Source organism: Cibotium barometz, chromosome 52 (assembly GCF_041138505.1).
Source record: "Cibotium barometz isolate CiBa-2024 chromosome 52, ASM4113850v1, whole genome shotgun sequence".
NCBI lineage: Eukaryota > Viridiplantae > Streptophyta > Polypodiopsida > Cyatheales > Cibotiaceae > Cibotium > Cibotium barometz.
This window is the reverse complement of record NC_141097.1, coordinates 30,106,113-30,130,023: the sequence shown is the minus strand read 5'-3', so window position 1 is coordinate 30,130,023 and position 23,911 is coordinate 30,106,113. Positions and strand designations below refer to the sequence as shown.

The following is a 23,911-nucleotide window of genomic DNA, read 5'->3' as shown; positions in this document are numbered from 1 at the left end:
TTGTTTTTTCCTCTCTTTTAAAAAAGGGGATGAGAGGGCCCAATGTAGAGAGAAAAGAAACAATTAAGAGAGAGAGAGAGAGAGAGAGAGAGAGAGAGAGAGAGAGAGAGAGATAATTAAAAGCAAGAGAGAGAATGGAATTGATTGTGAAATCTCACTATTAGAACTCATTATGCTTAGATCTCATAGAAATGATTATGAAATCTCGCTATTAGAATTGATTATGCTTCGATCTCATAGAAATGATTAGAGATTAATCAAGGTTACGAAAAAGGGATATATTTGATAATACGAGCTTGTAAGAAGAGCTCTATTTTTTCCCTGTCTAAGGTTGTGCGCTCTATCCTTGACAGCTGGGCATAGCGCTTCTCAAACTCTCTTAGCAACTCTGTGGCAGAAATTCCAATTTTGGGTTTTGTAACCCACTCCAAGAAAGTTCGCTTGGTCACCCGCTCGGAATCCTCCATGAAATAATCATCCTTCAAAAAGCAAGCTTGAACTCCTCCCAGTTTCTGCCACCATGTGCTGCCTGTAATCCTCTTATGCGCTCTCTTATTTCGGGAACACATACCAGCTCAAAGCTTCGAACCATATCCTCCTCAGTCACCCTGTTTAGCTCCATTTCGTTTGTGTAATTGCGCAGGTACTTTGTGATGTCTTTACCATCAAATTGATCCACCTTTTTCACAATTGACTGCAGTGCTTTAGTCGTGGAAATTTGCCCCCTCTCAGCCGCTTGCTACTGTTGCATATACATAGTAAACATCTGAAACATTTGCATAACCCCGGGGTCAAAATGAACCCCCTGTCCCTCAAGATTCTCAGCCATAGCTTGCACTGTGTATTTCACCACTAACTCTCACCCCACCAGTTTCACGTCGGGTTCACCAAAGCTGTCGTGACGTGGGTGGTATCGCTGGAGAAGTGCGAGACTTCTGGCTGTGAGAGTATTGTTTTAATTTATTTATTTATTTTTTTGATGACAAAATAACACCATACACCTGAAAAAATGACACAAAGTCGCTATTCTGACAAGGTTAGCATATTACTTTTCTTCACAAGTATGTTGGGTTCTATGGAGTGGTAGAATATTGAGAAAAATAAGTGTTCCCTCTCTTAAATTAACACACTTCAAAAACCTTAAGATAGGCCCACCTTAATTTGATTGTTGCACCTTCATCTGCTAGCTTAGAAAAGCCCCAAAAGAAATTTAGATAGCAACTTCACCTCGTCTTTCAACTCTCTTTATATAAGTCTTCTAAAGATCACCAAGAAATCCAAAGAAAATCGGGTAGGCCGCCAACTTGTTACTTCCAAAAACACTGAATTTGTGCTGTATGAAGAAAACCCACTTGAGTGTAAGGTCCACAAGCATCTGGTCGAGCTCTGTTTCCTTGCGTTCACAGTGGCGTAATCACTCTTTCTCAAAACCTCCTCTCTCAATATCTAATGCAGACTTCTTTGACCCTCTACCTTCCTATCCTCTCCCACAACTTCTCCTGGATGTTTCACCACGACCTCAAGTACATGTTTCCCTTGTTTCCCCTCCTCTCTCAGTGCTATCTCAACAAAAGAAGGCAATCAAGATTTCTTGATGAGAGGGATTCAAAGACTACAATGAGAGAATAATAACCACCGCCCTAAAGACTCAGGCTAGCTAAACAAGAATACTCAAACACAGATGGTCACCGCGCAGCACGGCAGCATCTCCTTCTCTCAACGTTGGCTCTGTCCTCAGCCCTTCACGTTTGACGCCAGCAGCTTCTCTATTGCCTGTGCTCTCACCTGAGAAGCCCCCGTATGGCTGTAGCTGCGCCAGTCATTTTGCCTTTGCTCGCTAACCCTCCCACACATGCGTGCGCTCCACGCTCCCTAGCGCCTCTGCTCTACGAGGCATCTGCTAACCACCCCATCACCCTCACCAGCTCTCTTGTGCACTCATCACTTCTGTAAAGGCTGCGCCTAAACTGTCAATGCCAGAGCCCGTCGCGCCCTCTGCTCACACCTTCTCTGTCGCCAGCACGTCGGCTTCACCTACGCCAGCCTCTACTTGTTCTTTGACGCCTTCTGCTCTACTCACCTCAAAGCCTTCCCTTCGACTCTCTCTGTCCGCACCTTTGCTGCATAGCCCCACTACACTGTAATGCCAGCCCACACGTCAGCGTTGCCAAGGCCCGTCAGCTACACATCGCTACACCAACAGCCGCCATCTCTCTTTTACATTTGCAGCTACACACACCTCTTCGCTACTCTTCACAAGGGAGGCTCCCCAGTCTCTACACGACGGCTCGGCGGTTCCGTCCACTGTCTTCTCTGCCGAATGACCAGGGCTACCCTCAACAAGGCGGCCACACTCTTTTCTAACTCGCCTGCTCGTCACTGCCTTGTCTTCTCGCGTCTTCCCTAGCTGTTACGCTGGCAGCCATGCTAAACAACCATGAGGCCCTTTTATAGGTTGGCCACGTTTATTATATATATATATATTTTTTAATTTCTTCCTAAGGCCAAAAAGATGGCCACCCTTCCTTTCCACACCATGTCCAAGGCACATTGGCCACACCAATATTAATTGCTCCCCATGCCTTCATACCTCTTCAAACGCAGCCCACGATGCCCGCTCATTTTCTTTGACGCCCACACATTCAGAGCTGCCAAACAGCTGACATCATCCCCAGCCAACCATATTTCGGACAAGCCTGTACATGCTTATAGCCAAACCATTCTCTCTGTACATTTGCCTGGGCATTCAAGGCAAAGTTTATTCACACACCACGCACACCATATGTACACACGCACAGGGACTTCTGCTAGCCCTCGGAATGCATAAAGGCATATATACATCATGTACACTGTGGCACTTAATCCCATGCATCTGGATTTGCATTTAATGGCCTCACATGCATGGTTTCACACCATAGACGTGCCACGGCACGACAACGTACCCCTTGACTTTTGATATGCTAATTAATTATTGCAGTATGTGTATTTGAGTAGGTTATCTATCTGCCAATGGTGCATGACATTAAATGGTGGTACGTCATCCCTATTGCACCACGTTCCAAAGTGATGTATGATACATTCACTGATATGGAGCATATGGAGGATGTAACAAGCCACAATGAAGATGATGTCGAACATGCCAATGAAGATGTTGTGATCGATGATCAAGAAATAAGAGATGATCATGCTAATGAGGATGAGCGTGCCATTTCTCATGATCATGAGAATGACCCTACCATTGAGGATGATGGTGATGTTGATGAGGATGATCAAGACATCGATATATCGATGGCGGAGAAACATAAATCTAAGAATGGTTCATTGTTTTTTTCTCTTTTTAATATTTCATTTTTGAAAAGCACATCTTCTCCTCCATAGGTCCTTTCATCATTCTCTCCCTCATCCTCTCCCTTTTGTAAGTAGGTAAGGGTCTCCTATGTGTTAGAGTTAGGGATTTTTTGAGTTTTACAAGTTTACATTTTATTTTATTGTTTTAGTTTTGTAGGTTCCTCTTCTCCCTTTTCTCTCATTAAAGCCCTTTCAACCCCATAAACACCAATTCTCTCTCCCTTGTAAGCATGTAAGGGTTTCCTATATGTTAGGATTAGGGTTTTTATGAGTTGGTAGGCCTTTTTGGGATTTTGAGTTTGTTTTTCTTTTACGTTTTGTTGGTTTTTCGTCTTAGGTTTGGCATTACACCGCAAGCATTTTAGCAGTTTATAATATATCCACGAATAAGATACAATATATTTTGTATCATCTTTTTCTTATCACGACTTTGGTTTTTTTGCACCCCTAGTGCTTGGGAGTTTTTATTTTGAGCTTGAGATCATGCATACTCTCATACCTATGTTCTTTGGTTTTAGCATGTATAAGATAATGTTTTCTTGTTTATTTTGGTTCTGTATTTCTAGGTTGGCTTTGTTGAAACTTTAAAGGAAGCAATCAAGCTCTCCAAGGGTGAGCCTTTCTTATAACACACCCTCAGGTGCTATGGGAGCATTTATTCTATTCATTTATGGACTATTGGTTCTAGACTCTATGCATGGGATTGTGCATCGACTCTATTATATAGTCAATGTTGCATAAGAGTCTATGTAAAAAACCATGCATAATCTAAAACACACCATATTTTCTTATAATGCACCCTTGGGAGCTATGGGAGCATTAATTTTATTTTATTTTTACTATTTGTTCTAGACTCTATGCATGTTCTTATATAAGCATGAACTCTATTACGTAGTCTATGTAAAAAAGTCTATGCATAGTCTTATGCACAATAGTCTATGTAAAAAACTCTATGCATATGCATAGTCTTATGCATAAGACTCTATGTATAGAGTCTTATGCATTTATTCTACATAGAATTATGCATATGACTCTATGCATGGAGTCTATTGCATAGTGTTATCCACAAAGTCTATACATAATCTTATGTATAAAGTGTATGCATGTAAGAATCTTATGTATAGAGCTTATGGCATAGTCTTAGGCATATATTCTATACATTAGAGTCTTATGCATAGGTTTTTCCATCATGGTTTCTATGCACGTAGAGAGTATTATGCATAAGAGTCTATACAATAGTATTATATATAGAGTATATTGTATAGTTTTATGCATAGAGTCTATGTATAGTCTAATGCATAAGACTCTATGCACATCATAGATAGTCTTATAATGCATAGGTCTTTCTGTCATGGTCTCTATGCATGTAAATAGTATTATAGATAGAGTCTGTTATATATTCTTATACATAAGACTCTACATAAGCATATAGGTTTTTCCCTCATAGTCTCTATGTGTGCCACACTAAGAAAAGGCCACTATGAGTAAGAAAAAACACTTATAAGAGTATTTTGCGTAGTATTATGTATAATACTATGTAAAGAGTGTTATCCATAGATCCTATGCATAGTCTTATGCGTAATGTGCAACGCATAGTCGTCGTATGCATAGTTCTATGCATCAGAGTCCTATGCATAGTCTTATGCATATGAGTATTTTGCATAGTTTCATGCATAAGAGTCTATGCATAACCCTTATACATATAGATCTATACTTTGACTTCTATGATCGTTTTCCTTTTTATATCCATGATTTCTAAAATGAAGCCTTGTATGCATGTATTGCTAATATATAATCTTATGTCTTTTCGCCCTAGATTTTTTATAATCTTCCTTGAGCTCTCTTTAGAAGATACCTCCACCAGCATGCTCTTTGCTATTGCACCCTAGATTTCTTAGAAAAACTTTGTTTCAAAATATGTTTTTGCATTAGATTCTTTTGCAATAGAGTATGCAAAAGAATCTTATGCGTTGAGTGTTTTGCAATACTGTAATCTTATGTATAAGACTAGGGAGAGAGTCTTTAGCATAAGACTATACATAGACTTATGCATAAGATTCTATGTATAAGACTCTCTGCATAGTCTATGCATAAGACACTATGCATAGTCTTATGCATAAGACTCTATGCGTAAGAGTCTATGCATAGGAATCTATGCATAGTCTTGTGCATAAGACTCTTTGCATAGTGTTATGCATCAACATCTTTAGCATAAGACTCTATTGCATGGTATTATGCATAAGACTTTGAATAAATCTATGCATATGATACTATTCTTCGACTCTATGATTATAATCCTTTTTATATCCATGATTTCAAAAATGTAGTCATCTATCCATGTATTGCTTATGTATTTTCTTATGTATTATGATTTTCTAAGATTTTATGATCTTCTTTGAGTTCTCTTCATTTTTGGTAAGAGACTTCCACCAACATGCTCTTGATTGCTATTGCACACTATTGTGCTTGGGAAAACTTTGTATCAATATTTTTTTTTCGAAATCTATGGACTTGCCACTTAGGCCATGGTGTAGTAATCCATGGGCTTACACACACAGGATTAGATCTAGGAATTCTTTTAGATGTTCTCTCTTCAGCGACGACGAGTAGGCTAGATCTTGGCAGACATAGCTGATTGTCCCACAATATAGACAGCTAGGTCAGTGACATAGGCAGTGCATGTTGCAAGTCTTAGTAGAGTGGCAACAACTAGCATAGTGAAAATACTAGTGGTACTAGTGGTGGTGGTGGCAGTGCTGGTGGTAGTGGTGTTGATGAAGGGAGAAAGAGAGAGATGCACGATACAGCTCCCAAAGTGTGTGGAAAGCACACTGAGGCTAGGTATATATAGGTGGACCTAAACAAAACCCTTTTAGGTACGTGGGTTTAAGGAAAAGAGAAATTACAAGGAACAAAGAGCTCTCTTTAGTAGATCAGAGAAATTTAGGAGAATCTATACTATGAGGATGAGAAACTAAACTTAATTTTTCCTTAGTGAGCTTATTTTTGTTTTCTTTGACTGGATATAAAAGTAGAGCAAGCATAGGGAATATTTTAAAGAGGAAGTTTCTCTTGTGAAATGGAATTCATAATTGATTTGAAACACTGGTTGCGATTTGTGAAGCTTAACATTACTTTTTGTTAAGCAAGCAATGTATATTGAAGATAGTGAGGGATAAGTTCCATATCACTTTCAAGAATGCTTAGAAGGATGATCTCACCTTAAAAGTGGATTACCAATGTTTTCCTATCTATCTTCTCCTCATAGTTAAGGAAGATTCTACTCTCTTATCTCATTTTATGTCCTTTAAATCATAGGATACTATATGTGCAAATGGACTAAATTTTCCTATGAAGGAATGAGATAATAAATAAAGACTCACCTTACTTTTTTCTCAATGATTTTATTTCTTTGAGTAGGAAAAAAATAGTGTGTGTATAGCGAAATCAAATTAATTACAAAGTTTATCTTCCTTGCATGGAGTTTCGTAATTGATTTGAAATGTTATAACGGTTAAGAGGCCTTGCAAGCTTGGTTGCGATCTCGGGGGATGCACTACTAAGAAACCTTATGTATCACATGCATTCAAGGGGTATTTAAAAAACCTCATTACCTGTGAGTTTTCATGACTAAAATGACCCCTTTCTCTTTATGGACTTACAGGTTTTTTTTCTTCCAAAATCGATTAGAAAAACCCTTTTTATAAATATTTTTCTATAAATTTATCTTAAATTTTTGAATTAAAAAAACCCCTTCATTTGAAGGCATGTGGTATACTTATATATTTTTAGGTGAACCCCTCGAGGTTGCGATTTGCCAAGTAGAACGTTACTTTTTGTTAAGCTGCTATCTCATGATGTTGGATCCACACTTACTAGAACTCGAGAGAGCACTCCATTTTAGCTATAGTGAGATGTTGGAACTTTCTCTAAATGTACACTTATCTACCTCTTTTTTGATGAAGAACTATATATATTTTTCATGAAAATGTACAAACTTCTAAGAATTAGTGACACATATCCTCTTTCATAAGAATATAGTATATAACTCTTGTTTGAGATCATATTGATATTTCTCCACATTAGCCAAGGTAAGGAGACTCACATTTTGTTCTCTTGCATCATAGATGATGAAATATTAGCTAGTGTGTGTTGGGATTAATGATAAGGAATGACCAAAGGAGTTCTTTCGACAATAGAACCAAAAAACTACTAAAGTGGCTTAAAGATATGAGAGGCTAGTAAGGAGGTTGTAAGTTCAATAAGGGAGTCATATAATACGATGACCTCACACAAGGGACAAGTAGGATAGAATTCAAAGCGTAGTTTTGTTTTATTGAACACATGCATGCGTCCATTTGGCTTCATTGCTTATGTGCTCTACTATCGTTCAAAAATAAATACGTCACCGAGCATTCCCATTCTCCTTTTCATCTTCTTAGTTTTGTTTTATACAAGTTTAACTAGTCTTGAACACATGCATGCCTACAAATATTTGGCTTCCGTGTTTGTGTACTCTACTCTTCCTTCAAGAAAAAGTAGGCCTACAGTCTACTGAGCAGGCCTACAGTCTACTGAGCATTTTATTGGATGACAATTTGTAAGTTTAGTGATGTATTTATTTCGTGCTGTGATTTGTAAAAATTGGAGCTGTTGGGATGCATTGCTTTTGAAAATAAATAATACAGATGTTTGGTATAGCCAAAAAAAAAAGCAACGCGGAAGGCATGCATCATGCAAACAAGTGGTCTAGTAATAGAGGTCGAGATCAAAGGAGAGGACCCATCGGGCAGGGGCGACCCGCACGATCTCGACGAGGCGATTGGTGACGAGGCCGCGTGCAAGGAGGAAGTCGCCGGTGCCGCCAACGACGGTGAGTATGCGCACTTTCTGGGCCTCGTCGATCTGGCCCATGATGGTGAGGGTGCCCTTGTAGGTGCCGTCGTCGATGGTGGCCGTGAAGGTGTGGAAGAGCACGTAGCCTTTCTGGCTGTCCAGCACGTAGAAGCCCTGCGCCACCCCGGCCGACGCCGAGGTGTTGGAGGCGCCCAGCGTGAGGGGGGCCTCGAAGGTGGCCACCACGCCGAAGTTGAAGGGGTTGGAGAAGGTGCCCGGAGGGAGCGGACCATACACCGAGGTGAAGTAGGTGTTATTCACGATCGGGTTGTACACGGTGTTGTGGAGGTAGAATCTGTAGCGGGACGGCCCGGCCTTGATGTTCTTCTTGTGGCAAGAAGCTGGCGTGGCATTGAGGCTGATCAGCGCCTGTAACAGGCATGCTGCAAGGAGCAAGCGGCTGGGCATATTGCTGGTAGCTGCAGGGGGCATTTCAATACAGCGGAGGAGCGGTGATCACACAAAAGTACCTCGCTTGATCAAGCTGCAGGGAAATTATTAGGTGGGATATCTAAGACTCAGTTGGTGCTAACGTCCGGATGGGAGGAGCAGATGAGAACCTGACCTAATGAATGACCTGGTAACAAGCAGACCTAAGGCGGGATGATAGATCTGATGGAGCGGAGTAAGCTCCTATTTGTAATACACTAGTAAACGTCCCATCTTGCGGATTTTATGGGGTCAACGCCCCATTTTGTAGATATCGGCGCAGTTAACGGGCCGTGGGGGAGACTCTTGTTAAATAATAGACAAATGTGTTTGACAATTCGCTTGCAAAGGTCCTAAAGACTTGTTGCAATATCCCAATTAGGAGCAGGTCGCAAGGTCCAGTGGAGTGACTCACCACCACACATAGAGAGTAAGGCATGGTAAAACCTACAGAAGTACAAATCAAAACAACCGTTAGTGTGACACATAGAGACCCCATGCCTTCTCCAAGATTTTGCACATAGTTTTACGTCTTCGACAATACACATTCTATTTCGAGGAGCTCAACGAACAAAACATGACCTTCTCTTTTGGTATCCCCCAGAAAGTTAGGCAATTATGTTATATATGTAACATAGAGCAACCCACCTTACTAACCATGAGAGCAAACCAAAATTTCTAGTATACTTTCTCTCCTTCCAAATGGATTTAGAAAACCCCTTGTATTGAACCCACATGCTACGCTTACATATTTATGGGAGTGAGCCCCCCAAGAAACTGCCAAGGTCTATGTTTAAAGACCCCCAATATTGATAAAGCTCCAATGAGTCTTGAAAAACAATATAAAATGTGGAATTGTATGGTACTTGTTAAAAAAGAATTATGAGTTATACACAAAACAATGTCTGTAGAGATGGTTTGTGACACCACTCTTTGCACAATATAATATATAAGAACATGTGTGCGCACATAAATACAAAGTCCACTTTAAAAAGGGGACCAAGCACTAATAAAACATATGGCGCAAAGAGATAGAGAGATAAAGTGTGTCTTTTCATCCTGCCTCCTGCTAAATGAAGAAGGGGTGGGTGAGAGTGAGTGAGAGAGAGAGAGAGAGAGAGAGAGAGAGAGAGAGGAGCAGGTGCCTTATCGCCTCACTAAGGGCAACATCGCCCTTAGTGTGGTGGACACCATCACTAAGGGAGACATAGCCCTTAGTGTGGGTGTCCACCCCACTATGGGTGACATCTCTCTTAGTGAGGGGGCCCTTCCCTCACTTAAGGCCACCGCCCACCACCCATGTCTCTCTCTCACGCACCCCCCCTCTGTGTGTGTGTGTGTCTCTCTCTCTCTCATAGATATCCGCTCTCTTTATCTCTTATTGTTTTTTCCTCTCTTTTAAAAAAGGGGATGAGAGTGCCCAATGTAGAGAGAAAAGAAACAATTAAGAGAGAGAGAGAGAGAGAGAGAGAGAGAGAGATAATTAAAAGCAAGAGAGAGAATTGAATTGATTGTGAAATCTCACTATTAGAACTGATTATGCTTAGATCTCATAGAAATGATTATGAAATCTCACTATTAGAATTGATTATGCTTCGATCTCATAGAAATGATTAGTAGATTAATCAAGGTTACGAAAAAGGGATATATTTGATAATACGAGAAGAAAAAAGTATTACAAAAAATAAGATGTTATTATATAAAATTTCTATATATTAAATAGAATAGCTAGTTATTCAAAATAATGATTTTAAGCATAACAATGTGATCATTACGTATAAATTATATGTATTCATGAAAATTAAAGATAGTTAGAAAAGTATATATTAATGAGAGTTAGTTATGCAAGATTTATTATAAATATAATTCTTGAAAATAGATTTTAGATATAATACATTAATGACACTATTTATAATGATTGAAGAATGTTTTTTTGTTTGTCAAAAATAATATTTTTTTAATGAATATATCTTAAAATTAAGTCTAATATGCTTAGATTTAGTGCTTAAAATTCGAATTCGTTTTCATTAGTTTGTTGTGTATTTGTGAATTGATTTTGTGAGCTATAGTGCTTGACAAATAGAGATCTTTTTCCTTCTTACCTTCTTTTGGCCTATTTTTTTCTTCATTGACATGGAGAACACAACTTCACATTTTTATAGGAGGTTTGGAGAACGATCCTATTGTTAGAACTATGCAGGGACGTTTTTATATTACTAAACCTGATGATATTGAATTGATTATGGAATCTCACTATTAGAATTGATTATGCTTAGATCTCATAGAAATGTTTATTAGATTAATCAAGGTTATGAAAAAATGAATATATTTGATAATACGGAAAGAAAAAAGTATTACAAAAAAGGAGATGTTATTATATAAAATTTAAATATTAAATAGAATAGATAGTTATTCAAAATAATGATTTAATCATAGCAACGTGATCATTATGTAAAAATTATTTGTATTCATGAAAATTAAAATTAGTTACAAAAGTAATTAATAATGAGATTTACTTATGCAAGTAATTATTATTAAATATAATTCTTGAAAATGGATTTTAGATTTCATACATTAATGACACTATTTATAATGATTGCAGAATGTTTTTTATTTGCTAAAAATAATATTTTATAAAACAAATAAATATATTTAAAATTTAATTCTAATATGTTTAGATTTAGTGTTTAAAATTCAAATTCATTTTCGTTAGTTTGTTGTGTGTTTGTGAGTTGATTTTGTGAGCTATCATTGACATGGAGAACACAACTTTTCACATTTTTGTAGAAGGTTTGGGGAATAATCCTATTGTTAGAGCTGGGCAAGGACGTTTTTATATTACTAAACCTAATAATTTTGGATGGAATGCGATTTACCCTCATTCTGGATTGAAGGTTTTTGCAATAAAACCACAAGATGATGATGTAGATCATCTTATATCTATCCAGGAAGCTAGACCAACTGGAGAGGAACCATGTTATATATTTGATACAGGTATAATAACTGAATACCTGGTTGTTCCAATAATAGGAGAGTCAAGCAACACTACTACAAGCACACCAACTGAATAGCTGATTATATATTTGATAACGATATAACATCTGAATACCTGGTTGTTCCAATAATAGGAGAGTCAAGCAACACTACAGCAAGCACACCAACTGAATATCTGGTTATATATTTGATAAAGATATAACAACTGCATACCTAGTTGTTCCAATAATAGGAGAGTCAAGCAACACTATATCAAGCGCACCAAAGTAAGTCATTACTGATCTTACAATGGAAGATTCTCCCATAGGTAGACCACTTCAAAAGAGTGTGGTTAAATACTTATTGTTTGAGGAATCTCATGCAGGTGTTCTTCGCTTGTAGAATGTTATTAGGAAGCACACATATTCGCAAAACTAGTCTTTTGTTGTGAAAAGTGGTTGGAGTGTACAACTTTGATTATTATCAGTTAATCTTTTGTTATAGGATGTGGACGACACTCCTTTGTCGCACATTCCAACCACCAATCTAGTAGAAACAAAACATGCAAGTTGGTTAGCAAGAGAGGGCTTCAAGCGAACCATCTCTTTATATGATGCTGCTATTTCATATCTCGCTGATTTCCTCTTGCAATCCACAAAGAAGCATGAATTCATGCAAGTTAATATCACATCAAAAACTCTTAGTTATAAATCTTGAGGAAGATAACTCATCACATCGTCCAGAGTATGCCACCACAGAGAACCAACCACGCAAAAAGCACGGTAGGAGATTAACCTTCCCACCCACTATTTGGTCAATGTCTTACTCTTCTGTAGGATCAAGATTATCTATTTGCTCCCCTTCGTTGGATGTACTTGGATCTCTATCAATACTTGAAGACCTTTATTCCACATGCTCTTGAATCTATCCCTCAGGCCTAGTATCCATAGCTACTACAGTAATCGCAATTGGCTCTTGGATTCAACATCAAACTCTATCATTTAGGTCTTCAGTTTTGACAATATCAACTCTATCATTATGTTTTCCTTCAAAAAAATATTTTCTACGAGAAGAAACTTAGACTACAAATAAACATCTTGGATCCTTCAGATTTGCTTTAAAGATGACTCGCTTCACAATGCTCTGGTAGCATAAAGGTGTCTTTCTTTGGTGGTCAATCCATGTTCCACGAGCTACTGAAGCTTACTACACATCTCCGTCTATAAAAAAATTTACTTGCATTTGGGGAGGGAAATCCTAGAATGATTATCTTAGTAATCTCCCCGGTTTAACAACCTACAATCTCACAAACAAATGATTGATTGTTGGCATCAATCCAATTATTATTTTTTTTTTTACTAGAATTGGGAAACTGCTGCAATCATGATTGACGTGGATAGGAATATACTCGAGACTGGGATTTTCGAGATGTACCACTCAGTCACCCCTACCGAAGTTGTCTCTCTCATCCAGTAAAAGAAAAAGGAGATAGAGAAAGATTTTATTTGAGTAGTTTTATGCTTTACTCGTACCCGCTTTCTATATACCCTTCCCTCTATCTTACAAGTCTCTTGCGTATATTGGTGTTCCTGACCATCCACTCTTGCTTAATCTTGAAAATGTGACTATTCCTTGTTCCCGCATCAAGCCTCGATGTAGACCTGGGGTAAAGCGGTGTCTACCGCTCGGATATACTTTTACGCCCGTACATGGGGAATGGGACTCGACCCAATAACTGCGAAATGTTGTTCGATCTCACCCAAATGACTATTTAGTTTATCGATCAATGAAGATTTCTCTCTCTCTTCTTTTTTTAAAAAAGTATCTACTCCGATTCCTACTTGTCGAATCACACGTAGGGATATGGACAAGATGCATAAAGCCAAGGGTATTTCGTAACTGATAGATTGTACGATTACCTGTTGGACTTTCAAAAATTTATAAATTAGTTTAACCGATTTGGAGCTATTAGAGCCGGATCTACCCTTGGAGGTACATGGGGTCGAAGCAATAACAATATTCTTACGAATATGAGAATTACTGCGCCCATTACCAATACTCCTCAATATTGGGCAAAGTAAGAATCTGGGATCAGCTTCTAGTCTATGATATGAGCGATGAACATTCAATTCATGAATATCTTGAATCAATATTGTACAGGGAGACACCTCTCTCGCTATTGCAAAAATGAGATTTAATCGGTGCACGCTCTCTTTCGGGATGAAATTTCCATGTACATTATTGAAATATGATCGATTGTATAGCAACTTCCTTAGTGGTAGCCTCATCAATGGAAAGTAGGAATTGGATGCTACATCCCTAATAACGGAAGATCATCTACTTTCTATGGGACCTACTACTGAAATTCCTTTAGATGGTAATAATCGTGATTAGAGTGAGATAGGTATGTCATGACATGGCATATTCAGAATGCCTCTTCGTCTCAAATTTTCTTTTGCTATATATTACTTCCACTCAAAAATGTCAGCTGTGTGACCATAGTGTACCATATTTATGATACTACAAGCACACCAACAATTAGTTTTCAAGGTGATGCATGATAAATACACGTTCCTATTTTTTTAATGAGATAGTAATCAAGGAGATGGATCACTTACGTGCCAATCGTAGCCTTTTGTAGGCTCCTCTCACTCCTCATTAGTGATCACTTCACCATTATTTCATGCTAGTGTTATTGTTAAATCTCGGGGGGTCACTATATGTAGAATACCCCTATTGCGTGCGTTCAAGGCCTATATTTTAAATCCCTTATCTGTGAATTTTTTAATCCATATAATATCCCCTTTTCTTTATGAATCTGTAAAATTTTTTGAAAAAATTTTAAATCATACCCTTATGTAAATATATTTATGTAAGTTTCATAAATTTAAAATATGCTTCTGTTGAACGCACGTGATATTTACATTTTTTTGTGAGTGACCCCCCCGAGTGTTAAATCAAGCCATCAACTTGAAGGAAAGGAAGGTAAGTTGTGCAAGCTCCCGATGGTATGGTATGTTTCTTGTTGTTTGACGACTCCTAAAATTTTTATAGGTAATAATCCGTTGTGCCCTCACCTACTCATACGTTTGAATTCATTTAACAATAGAATTTGAGTTCAAGATGAAAAATTTACTAATCTTGTCGCGAGTGTTGTCCATCGCCCTTATAAGCCCATTTTCTTGTGGCACTTCCCTAACTACTCTCTCATCTTCTTCATGGCTTCAAAATCGAGGCATCTTTGGGTCAAATGAACTGAGAAACTTTGTTATATAAACAAGAGATTCTTGTACAAGCCATCCTTTAACCATACTACCCCGTGGATGAGCTCATTAACAAACAAATCCCTTTAGAGTTTTCATGAACCTATCTAGAAAAAACATCCAATGACTATGGATAGTCCCTACATCTGTAACCTCGTCGATGACATGAACTAAGAGGTGCATCTAAATGGTCAATTTTCTTGTTAGTAGAAAGTTTAGATGAGATGATCTCTCCTTATTTCCTTTGTGGAGATCCAATGCATGAAGGTGCTAACCTTGTAAATGGTGGCTCTGATGTCTTCAATAAGGTATCCCTTTATTACAATTGGAAGAACGAATTGTAGAAATTTGTGCCAAACATGGGACTTTAAGCCATTGAGCTCATCATTATTTGTAAATGCACCTTTTAGGCAATGCATACATCCAGTGGGGTGTGAAACTCTAAAATGGTCCTCTTTGCTTGTTTTTCCTCCGATTTACTTTAGACCCATGATGTTTTAGGTAACACCATCTTCCCATTAGGTCATCTTTGTGGCCATAAATCTTCCATATGTCCAATGATATTTAGATAATCCCTTTGGCCCTTGCTTTCTTTAGTCTCACTTATGGTTTCCAAAGCACATTAGCTAGATTCATGAATATGTGCATTGGGCCTAGTAAATGATTGATAAGAAGATCACTCTAATTAGCAAATTTGTAGAAAATGGAGAGCATCTTCATCCCTAGGGGGAAAACTTTACATTATCCATGCTTTCTTCCATCACATGTCTTTAAGCTAGGAGGTGGTCAGCCTAGATTTCCCTTTTACAATTCGTGATTTAACAGGGAGATAATGCACATGACCCTCGAAGAATATCTTTTGGAGTGATGTAGAGTAAGAAGCATCCAATTGAGGTCCACATACTGGGCATACATTGTATCCATGTGATGCTCCCACTCAATAATCACAATAAAATTCAAGAAAAATAGAATTTTGCACAATCTTATTTGAGGTAGTAAGAGAACAATTCTTTATATATCAAGAAATCTTACAATAATATAATATGACGCACTCTTGAAGGAAAGAGTTTGAACTACCTGACCACCACTCTCATGAAAATCTCGCACTCACACTCACACTCTCACTATCAATTTGTTCTTCGATTTTCTGTGTATTCCTCTTGTTCATGACCCCAAAAGCTAAAAGTAGCCCTTTTGGAGCTTTCTCAATCCATGTGCCATATTTTTGGCGATGCCCTTTTTTGGAAAAAGTCTGTTCGGGAAGCTTTCCTCATATGCGATCATCATTCCCATGAGATTACCTCTTTTTTTTACACTGGGAAAACATCCCTTTTCTGTGGTGCGTCATTCGTGCCTCGATGATCCCATGAGAAAATTCTGTGTAAAAAATAGAAAAACTCTCATACAAAACTTCACCTAATTCCACATTTAACCTAGTCAAAAATCACACACAAAAATGACCCTAGAAATGACAAAAACCGAAAAAATTCTTGCAACACAAAATTTTGTTAAAACATGTTAGGTGTCCTAACAAAACATTCTACACACTTTCTACAACAAAAATTTATGAAAAATATTTATACGAAATTATGAAGTGTCACAATCCAGATATAGTGAATCCTAAAAAACATTTTAAATCAACACAAAAGGAGATTAGAGAAATTAAACTTTCTAGCTCACAAGTTTAATTAATTATCTTTACCAAGGAACTTGTTGAAGTATGTACTAAAGCTTACCAGAGCATTCTCCGTAGCTCTGCCAATCATGTAAAGTCTACATAAGTATTCCTTGTATAATTGTAACTCTTTGCTTATAGCACTTGGACATATAGTGAACTTGAATTCCATCCCAAAGTATTCAAAGCTCCTCTACCAATGGGGCTACGCATACATCCATGTTCTTTGCTTTGTACTTTCCTTGGACTATTAATGATACTAAGAGATGCCCCTTATTTATTGCCAAACATGGTGGAAGGTTATAATTCACAAGGGAGAGAGGCCATGTGCCTCACGATGAAATTAGTAAACCAAATGGATCCACACCATCCATTGCTAGTCCAAGATAAATGTTACGAGGCTCTTCTCTGAAAATAGGCCTCAATGTGTCTCCATGCAAGAGAATCGGCGGACATGCATGACATTGTCTATGGATCTATTAGACCAATTCCATGTCATTAAACTTGCTATAGATTTGCACCTGAACATGCTATTTTTCCTTGGTATGATAGGTAAGTGTCTCAAAACTTTTGCAGGAACCTTTTGCTCCTGAACATCTTGCCTGTATCTAAGCGCCCCACAACTTGGACATTCTTAACAATGTGTGTATTCATGTTGGTAAAGGATATAATCATTGGGACAAGCATGGATACAATCGTAGTCCATGCCCATTTCACTTAACAATCGATTAGCCCCCGCACGAGAGCCTAGCATCTCATTTCCCTCCGGTAAGATTTTACCCTTTAATAACTTGCCAAGATGAAACATGTATTCTTAATCAACACCATGTACATTATAAAGACTAAAAAATTACATCATATGCATGTCATACACACCTAAATATTTCTGAGATGCTTGAATAAAACCACCCAAATATCGAGTCAACATAAACAGGCATATGTGTAATTTGGATATTTGACCTAAAGGATAAAGTGGTATATGTGCAAGGTTATGCAGTTCGTCTTCTTCATGGTTTGTATCTCGACACTTTATTGTGCTATTGTCCTTAACACCATGATCCTTAGGTCCATAGCCCGTTAAATTTGTAAATGCATCCAACATCTCATGTATTGTAGCCACTTCTAACGTGTCCTCTCGTTATTGAGGTGATCGGATGGGTTCTTGAGGAATATTGCCCTATAAATTTTGCTTTGTTCGGTGTCCTATCCTAAACATAGTATCTAGTAGTGTCCTGTTGGGCTAGATTTCCATGTAGTTAACCTAATAATCAACATTACTAGGGTCTTCATGTGAGCAAAAACGTAGATTTTGTAGCACCAAATATATACCATACACATGTACACGATTGTTTCAAATTCTTCGTTTTCGAGTGATGTGAAACTTATGTGTGCACAAGAACTTTCTTCTCTCTTTAAGATAGACAGATGCTTCAATGTAGAAGAGCATCATGTTGTCATTGTTTAGTTGTGCCATGTCTAACAAATTGGCAGTTGTCACCACATCAATGTTTTGTGGCTCCACATCACCATTTTTTTTTAGCACCACATTGTCATTCTTTCGTGTTGCCATGTCACCTAAGGTTTTAGTTATCAATACCTCGATAGTGTCAGCCTCCTGTGGTGCATCATGCTATCAATTTTGGGTCCTACACATGTTGTTTAGGATATTTTTGTTTGAGTCTCTTTTATAACCTAAGAACCGATTTTTTTGTCACCAATTAAAATTAAAACTTACAACGTTGGGCATGTGAGAAAAGGTTCAAAATCAAAAGTTTGAATGAAATTTCTTGGGTGCTGATATGGGCATTAGTATGAGCTTTAGTATGAGCATTGGTAAAAATTATAGAACATGGCTTCGAAATATTTTTTCTTTGTTTGCCTCTATTTGTCAAGATAGAAGGTCAAAGGTAAGCTCCCCCCCTTGCATGTACCTTATTTCTTTGAGGTTTACCATAGTTTTCACCTTGTGTGTGTGTGTGTGTGTGTGTGTGTTAGAGGTTTACCATAGTGTTCACCTTGTGTGTGTGTGTGTGGGTGTGTATGTGTGGGTGTGTGGGTGTGGGTGTGGGTGTGGGTGTGGGTGTGGGTGTGTGGGTGTGTATGTGTCTATTTGTTTTTTGTAGGCTTAGATCTTATTTCTTCTCTCTCAACTAAAGGTAATATGGTCAATGCCTTTTTCCCATGTTCTTCTTTCTACTAACCAGTGATTTAGCTTTGGTTTTTTGCTTCTTTTGTATATATTTTTATGAGGGCAACTTCTCTACACTGGCTCCTTTTCTTTGAGGTATGGACCCTATCTCTAAACTGTTTGTTATTATTATTTTATTTTTGGATACAAAGTGCCCCAAAATGGGTATGTGGGTAGGAAATGCAGGTACAAATGAAGCCATAGCCAAGCCAAGCCAATATTTTCATCTATGCTTAGCGTAGGCTTGGCTATGCATAGCTATGGCCATGGGTAGGCTTGGCTATGCATAGGCATGCCATTGTGGTTTGCAATGGAAATAACCATGGCATGCCTGTGCATAGCCAAGCATTTACATGACCATGGCTATGAATAGCCATAGCCATAGCCATATCTTTGCTTTAGCGTAGTCTTGGCTATCCATATCCATATAAGCCATAGCTTTTCTTTGGCGTAGGCTTGGCGATGCATAGACATGGTTAGTGGGCTTGGCTATGCATATGCATATACATGGCCATGTATGGGATTGGCTATGCATAGGCATGCCATGGCAGTATTATGCATAGTCAAGCATATGGTTATGTATAGCAATAGCCTACGCTTTCATGTGGCATAGGCTTGGCTATGCATATCCATGGCCAAGTATGGGCTTAGCTATGCATACACATACAAAGTGTTATATGGACCCTACCTCCAAACAATTTGTTATTATTATTTTATTCTTTCATACAAAGTGCCCAAGATGGGGAGGTGGGTAGGAACTACGAGTACAAATGAAGCCATAGCCAAGACAAGCCAAGATTTTTGTCCATGCTTTGTTGCTTGGCCATGCATAGCCATGGCTTGGTATGGGCTTGGCGATGCATATGCATAGCCATGTGGCGAGGTATGGGCTTGGTATGCATAGGCATGCATAGGCATGCCATGGTGTTTTCAAGGCAAATTTAGTTGGCATGCCTATTTATAGCCAGGCATTTACATTGCCAAGGCTATGCACAGCCAAGCCTATGCTTATGCATAGCCAAGCCTATGCTTATGCATTGCCAAGGCTATGCACAACCAAGCCTATGCTTATGCATAGCCATAGCCATAGCTTTGCTTTGGCGTAGGCTTGGCTATGCATGGCCTTGGCCATGTGTAGACTTGGCTATGCATAAACATACAAAGGGCCATAGCTTTACTTTGGAAGGCTCAGATCTTATTTCCTTCCTTTCCCATGTTCTACGTTCTAACCACACTGATTTAGCTTTGTTTCTTTTGTATGTATTTGCAGGAGGGAAACCTCTCTACACCGATTCCTTTGCTGTCAGGTATGGATCCTATCTCTAAACCATTTGTTAACATTATTTTATTCTTGCATACAAAGTGCCCCAAGATGGGGCAGTGGGTAGAAAATGTAGGTACAAATGAAGCCATGGCTAAGATAATCCAATATTTTTGTCTATGCTTTGCTTTAGCTTATGCTTGGCTATGGTAGGAAATGTATGTACAAATGAAGCCATAGCTAAGAGAAGACAAGCTTTTTTTCTATTCTTTGCTTTAGCTCAGGCTTGGCTATGCATAGCCATGGCCATATGTAGTCTTGGCTATGCATAGGAATGCCATGGTAGTTGTAAGGGATATTTCCATGGAATGCCTATGCATAGCCATGGCAGTTGCAAGGACAACCACCATGGCATGCCTATGCATAGCCAAGAATTTACATGGCCATGGCTATGCATAGCCATAGCCATGGCTTTGCTTTGGCATAGACTTGGCTATGCATAACCATGGTCATGTGTAGTCTTGGCAATGCATAGGAATGTCGAGGTTGTCCTTGCAAGCCGCCATGGCATGCCTATGCATAACCAAGCACTTACATGGCCATGGATATGCAAAGTCAAACCTACACCAAAAGGGCCATTGCTTGGCTATACATAGGTTTTGTCATGCATATGTGTATGCCAATATTAACTTCTAGTTTCTGTGTAGTGAGACACTCCGGTTACAACACACACCCAGATATACTCTTGTCCAAGATTATCCAGAGTTTTGGATACATGCCCAGACCACAACCCTTCTTGTTGCTTGTCTACATGTAGACGTTAACAGTGGTGGTGGAAGTGTTTTTGGTGGTTGTGGTGGCATGGATGGATCACTCCCACGTGTGCACCCACCCATCTCCTCCACATCCTAGTACACCACACACACCTCAGAGTCCTTACAATCCTCACATACCAACAAGCAAGAAAGTATATCATTTGCGTAATGGCATCATTGGATGATGGAGGGGAGGAGATGAAAGGGTGTATCCATCAACTGTTAAAGATTCAATTTGACCATGAAGTGATGAAGAATTGGGATACCTTGCATGAAGATAAAAAAAACTTCATTATCTCATAGATTAAGAGTGAGTATAGTCCTATAGGAGTGGTAGTCCCTAATCATTGGATCAATAGTGTCATGGTAAAAACCATGGCATCATGGAGATCCTAGGTAAGGGATGCCTCAAAGGAGGGGAGGAAAAAACCGACCTAGCTAGATGATGAAGAATGAAGACCATATTAGGGAGTTTGAAAAAATCCCATTAATTTTGGAATTTTCTTTTCAATCTACTTTTTGGTGTATCTTGAGGATACTAATTCCAAACTTGTCAAAGAATGTGGATTTAAAAACTACTTTTCAAGATCTTTCCAATGATATGTCACATGAGGAGGTTTTGACAAAATCTTAAAAAGGGTTTACCATTCCCCCCATTAGGATTTTCTCTTGAAGTCCCTAATATGGTCTTAATGGCAAATAATCCAAGAAGATTAGAGAGACATGCCTAAAAAATATAGCTAGTAGAAGCACTACAACACATTCAGAGCAAAGTAGCATTTTTTAAAAGCATTTCTATAACGTTTTTGGAATAAAAATGTTGGGGGTTACAGTGTTTCTCCACTATAAAAAATGTTACTCGTTAGTAAAAAACGTTGCTCAAGAGCCAAAAAACATTGAGAAAATGTTGTTGAGCAGCGTTCTTAGCAGAAAAACAATGCTACTTTATTGTAAAAATATCCCACTTCTTTTGCCACTATCTCTTTTTTATCTTTTGAGTGAACTAAACTTGGTACTCTGAGTTTTTTTTGTAGGTTTATGTCTAATCTATCAATTCTACCTCTCCTACTCCATCATCCTCCTATCCTATCCTCCTCAAGCTCAAGAAGGAATGTCTTCTCTTTTGCTTCATCTCCTATGCAAACAAACTTTCCATGAAAGCTTTCTTGTGAGTATTTCCCTTATCTTTTCTCTCTTTTAAGTTTTTCTTTTCTTCTTTTTCCCTTCTCATTGAAGGCTAACCCTAACCCTAGATTCTACATAGAAACCCTAATTAAGAGCTCTCCATTGAAGCGGCACAAGATAAGAGATCTTGATTTTTCTTAATTTGGTTTGATTTTGTAAGTTTTCAACACATACAAGCCTCACAAGGAAAGAGATCTCTTTCTTGTATGTTTCTTGTCTTATGCTTTTACATGTTTATAGGGTTTGTAATATTTAGGGCTTTTAAGATTAGGATTTGTTATTATACTTTTTTTTCCTTAATTTGGTTTGATTTGATAGGTGTACAACACATTCAAGCCTCACAAGGTAAGAGATCTCTTTCTTGTATGTTTCTTCCCTTATGTTTTTACATGTTTAGAGGGTTTGAAAGTTTTAAGGCTTTCAATATTAAGGTTTGTTATTAATACTTTTTTTCTTAATTTGGTTTGATTTGGTAGGTTTTAAACACATACAAGCCTCACAAGGTAAGAGATCTCTTTCTTGTATGTTTCTTCACTTATGCTTTTAAATGTTTATAGGGTTTGTAAGTTTTATGGGTTTTAAGATTAAGGTTTGTTATTTTTTCCATGCTTTATGGATAGCCTTTTCAGAGCTATGCTTCTATCAAGAGGTGGCCATATGCCTTAGCCTCATGCATGAGGCTTATGCATAAGCTTTATGCACGAGGCTTATGAATAAGCCACATGCATGAGACTTGTGCACAATGTCTCCTGCATAAGGCTCATATATAAAGCTTATGCATGAGGCTTATGCATTAGCCATAAGCCTCTATGCATAGTCTTTATAGAGCTATGCATCTTTTAAGAGTTGGCCATATGCATTAGCCATATGCATAAGCCTCATGCATGACGCGGTCTATACATCAACATGGCAGGTAGCTTCCATGCTCGGTGTTACCTAGGCATGTCGACGATAGCTTCCAATACATGCTGGTAGCTTCCAATGCATGTCGAGCTCTACCTAGGCATGCCTAAGAGTATGCATAAGAGTTTTAAGTATTTATGGATATATGGAAAAAATCTTGTGGCACGATGTTACACGTGAAGGAGTAGATATCTCAACAATCTTTATTAGTATATATTAGCCTCAAAATATATATTATATGTTAAGAAAATAAGGTTACCTTCAATAACAACATAAAATCAGTATTCACTTTGTATGTCTATAGCTTGAAGCAGTGGACCGCCCCCTATGCAAGATGAATATCATTTTGCATAGCAATGGAGTTTGGAAGCTCTCTTTTGAAAGAGTGCAAGCTGAAGGATCGATTGTTATTACTGACGGATATTCTTGGCAAGCATGGTAAATAAGTATATTCCTAAAACAATAACCTCTATGTTTTTGCAAAAGTGATTTTCATTTGTGTTAGTTTTATTGTATTTTAGGACCATGTTACTAGAAATGGAGTTACTACAAATGGTGGTCTAAATGTGCAAGCAAGAAGTAATGGAAATGCGAGAGAAGAGGATGGAGCTATAAGGGACAAGCATAAGATGTAGACCCCCTCAATGTAGCCCCTAACTCCATAGATTTTCATTATGTTTTATTTTGTACATGACCTTTTTGGACTCATACACATGTAATTTCCCGAAAGTATTGTAACAAAATTATGACATTTTGCCAACCATAAATTGTAATTGTTCTTTTTTTTGTATTTGTAAAGTTTTACATTACATGTGTCCATAATGATGATTAGGACATGAACTTGTGTTAGTTTTATTATATTTGTATTTGAAAAATAAGCAAGGGTAGATAGGAAAGTCTTGTGATGATGACTCTGAGTCTGCACTAGCTTTTATTTTCACGTAGTTTTATCACTACTCAGCAGTGAAATTTTGT

At 38.1% G+C, this 23,911-nt stretch overlaps 1 protein-coding gene across 1 annotated transcript; it reads right to left on the bottom strand.

The window, feature by feature from the left end:
• Positions 1 to 7,945: 7,945 nt before the first annotated feature.
• LOC147609031 (disease resistance response protein 206-like) lies at positions 7,946 to 8,861 on the bottom strand. The gene has a single exon (XM_086788504.1). The coding sequence runs from the start codon at positions 8,674 to 8,676 to the stop codon at positions 8,098 to 8,100; it is 579 nt and encodes a 192-aa protein (XP_086644630.1). The 5' UTR covers positions 8,677 to 8,861; the 3' UTR covers positions 7,946 to 8,097.
• Between the last annotated feature and the right edge of the window lie 15,050 nt (positions 8,862 to 23,911).

What these genes read in the sequence shown, in the direction of transcription:
- LOC147609031 (XM_086788504.1), bottom strand. Translation starts at nt 8,676, where the DNA reads ATGCCCCCTGCAGCTACCAGCAATATGCCCAGCCGCTTGCTCCTTGCA.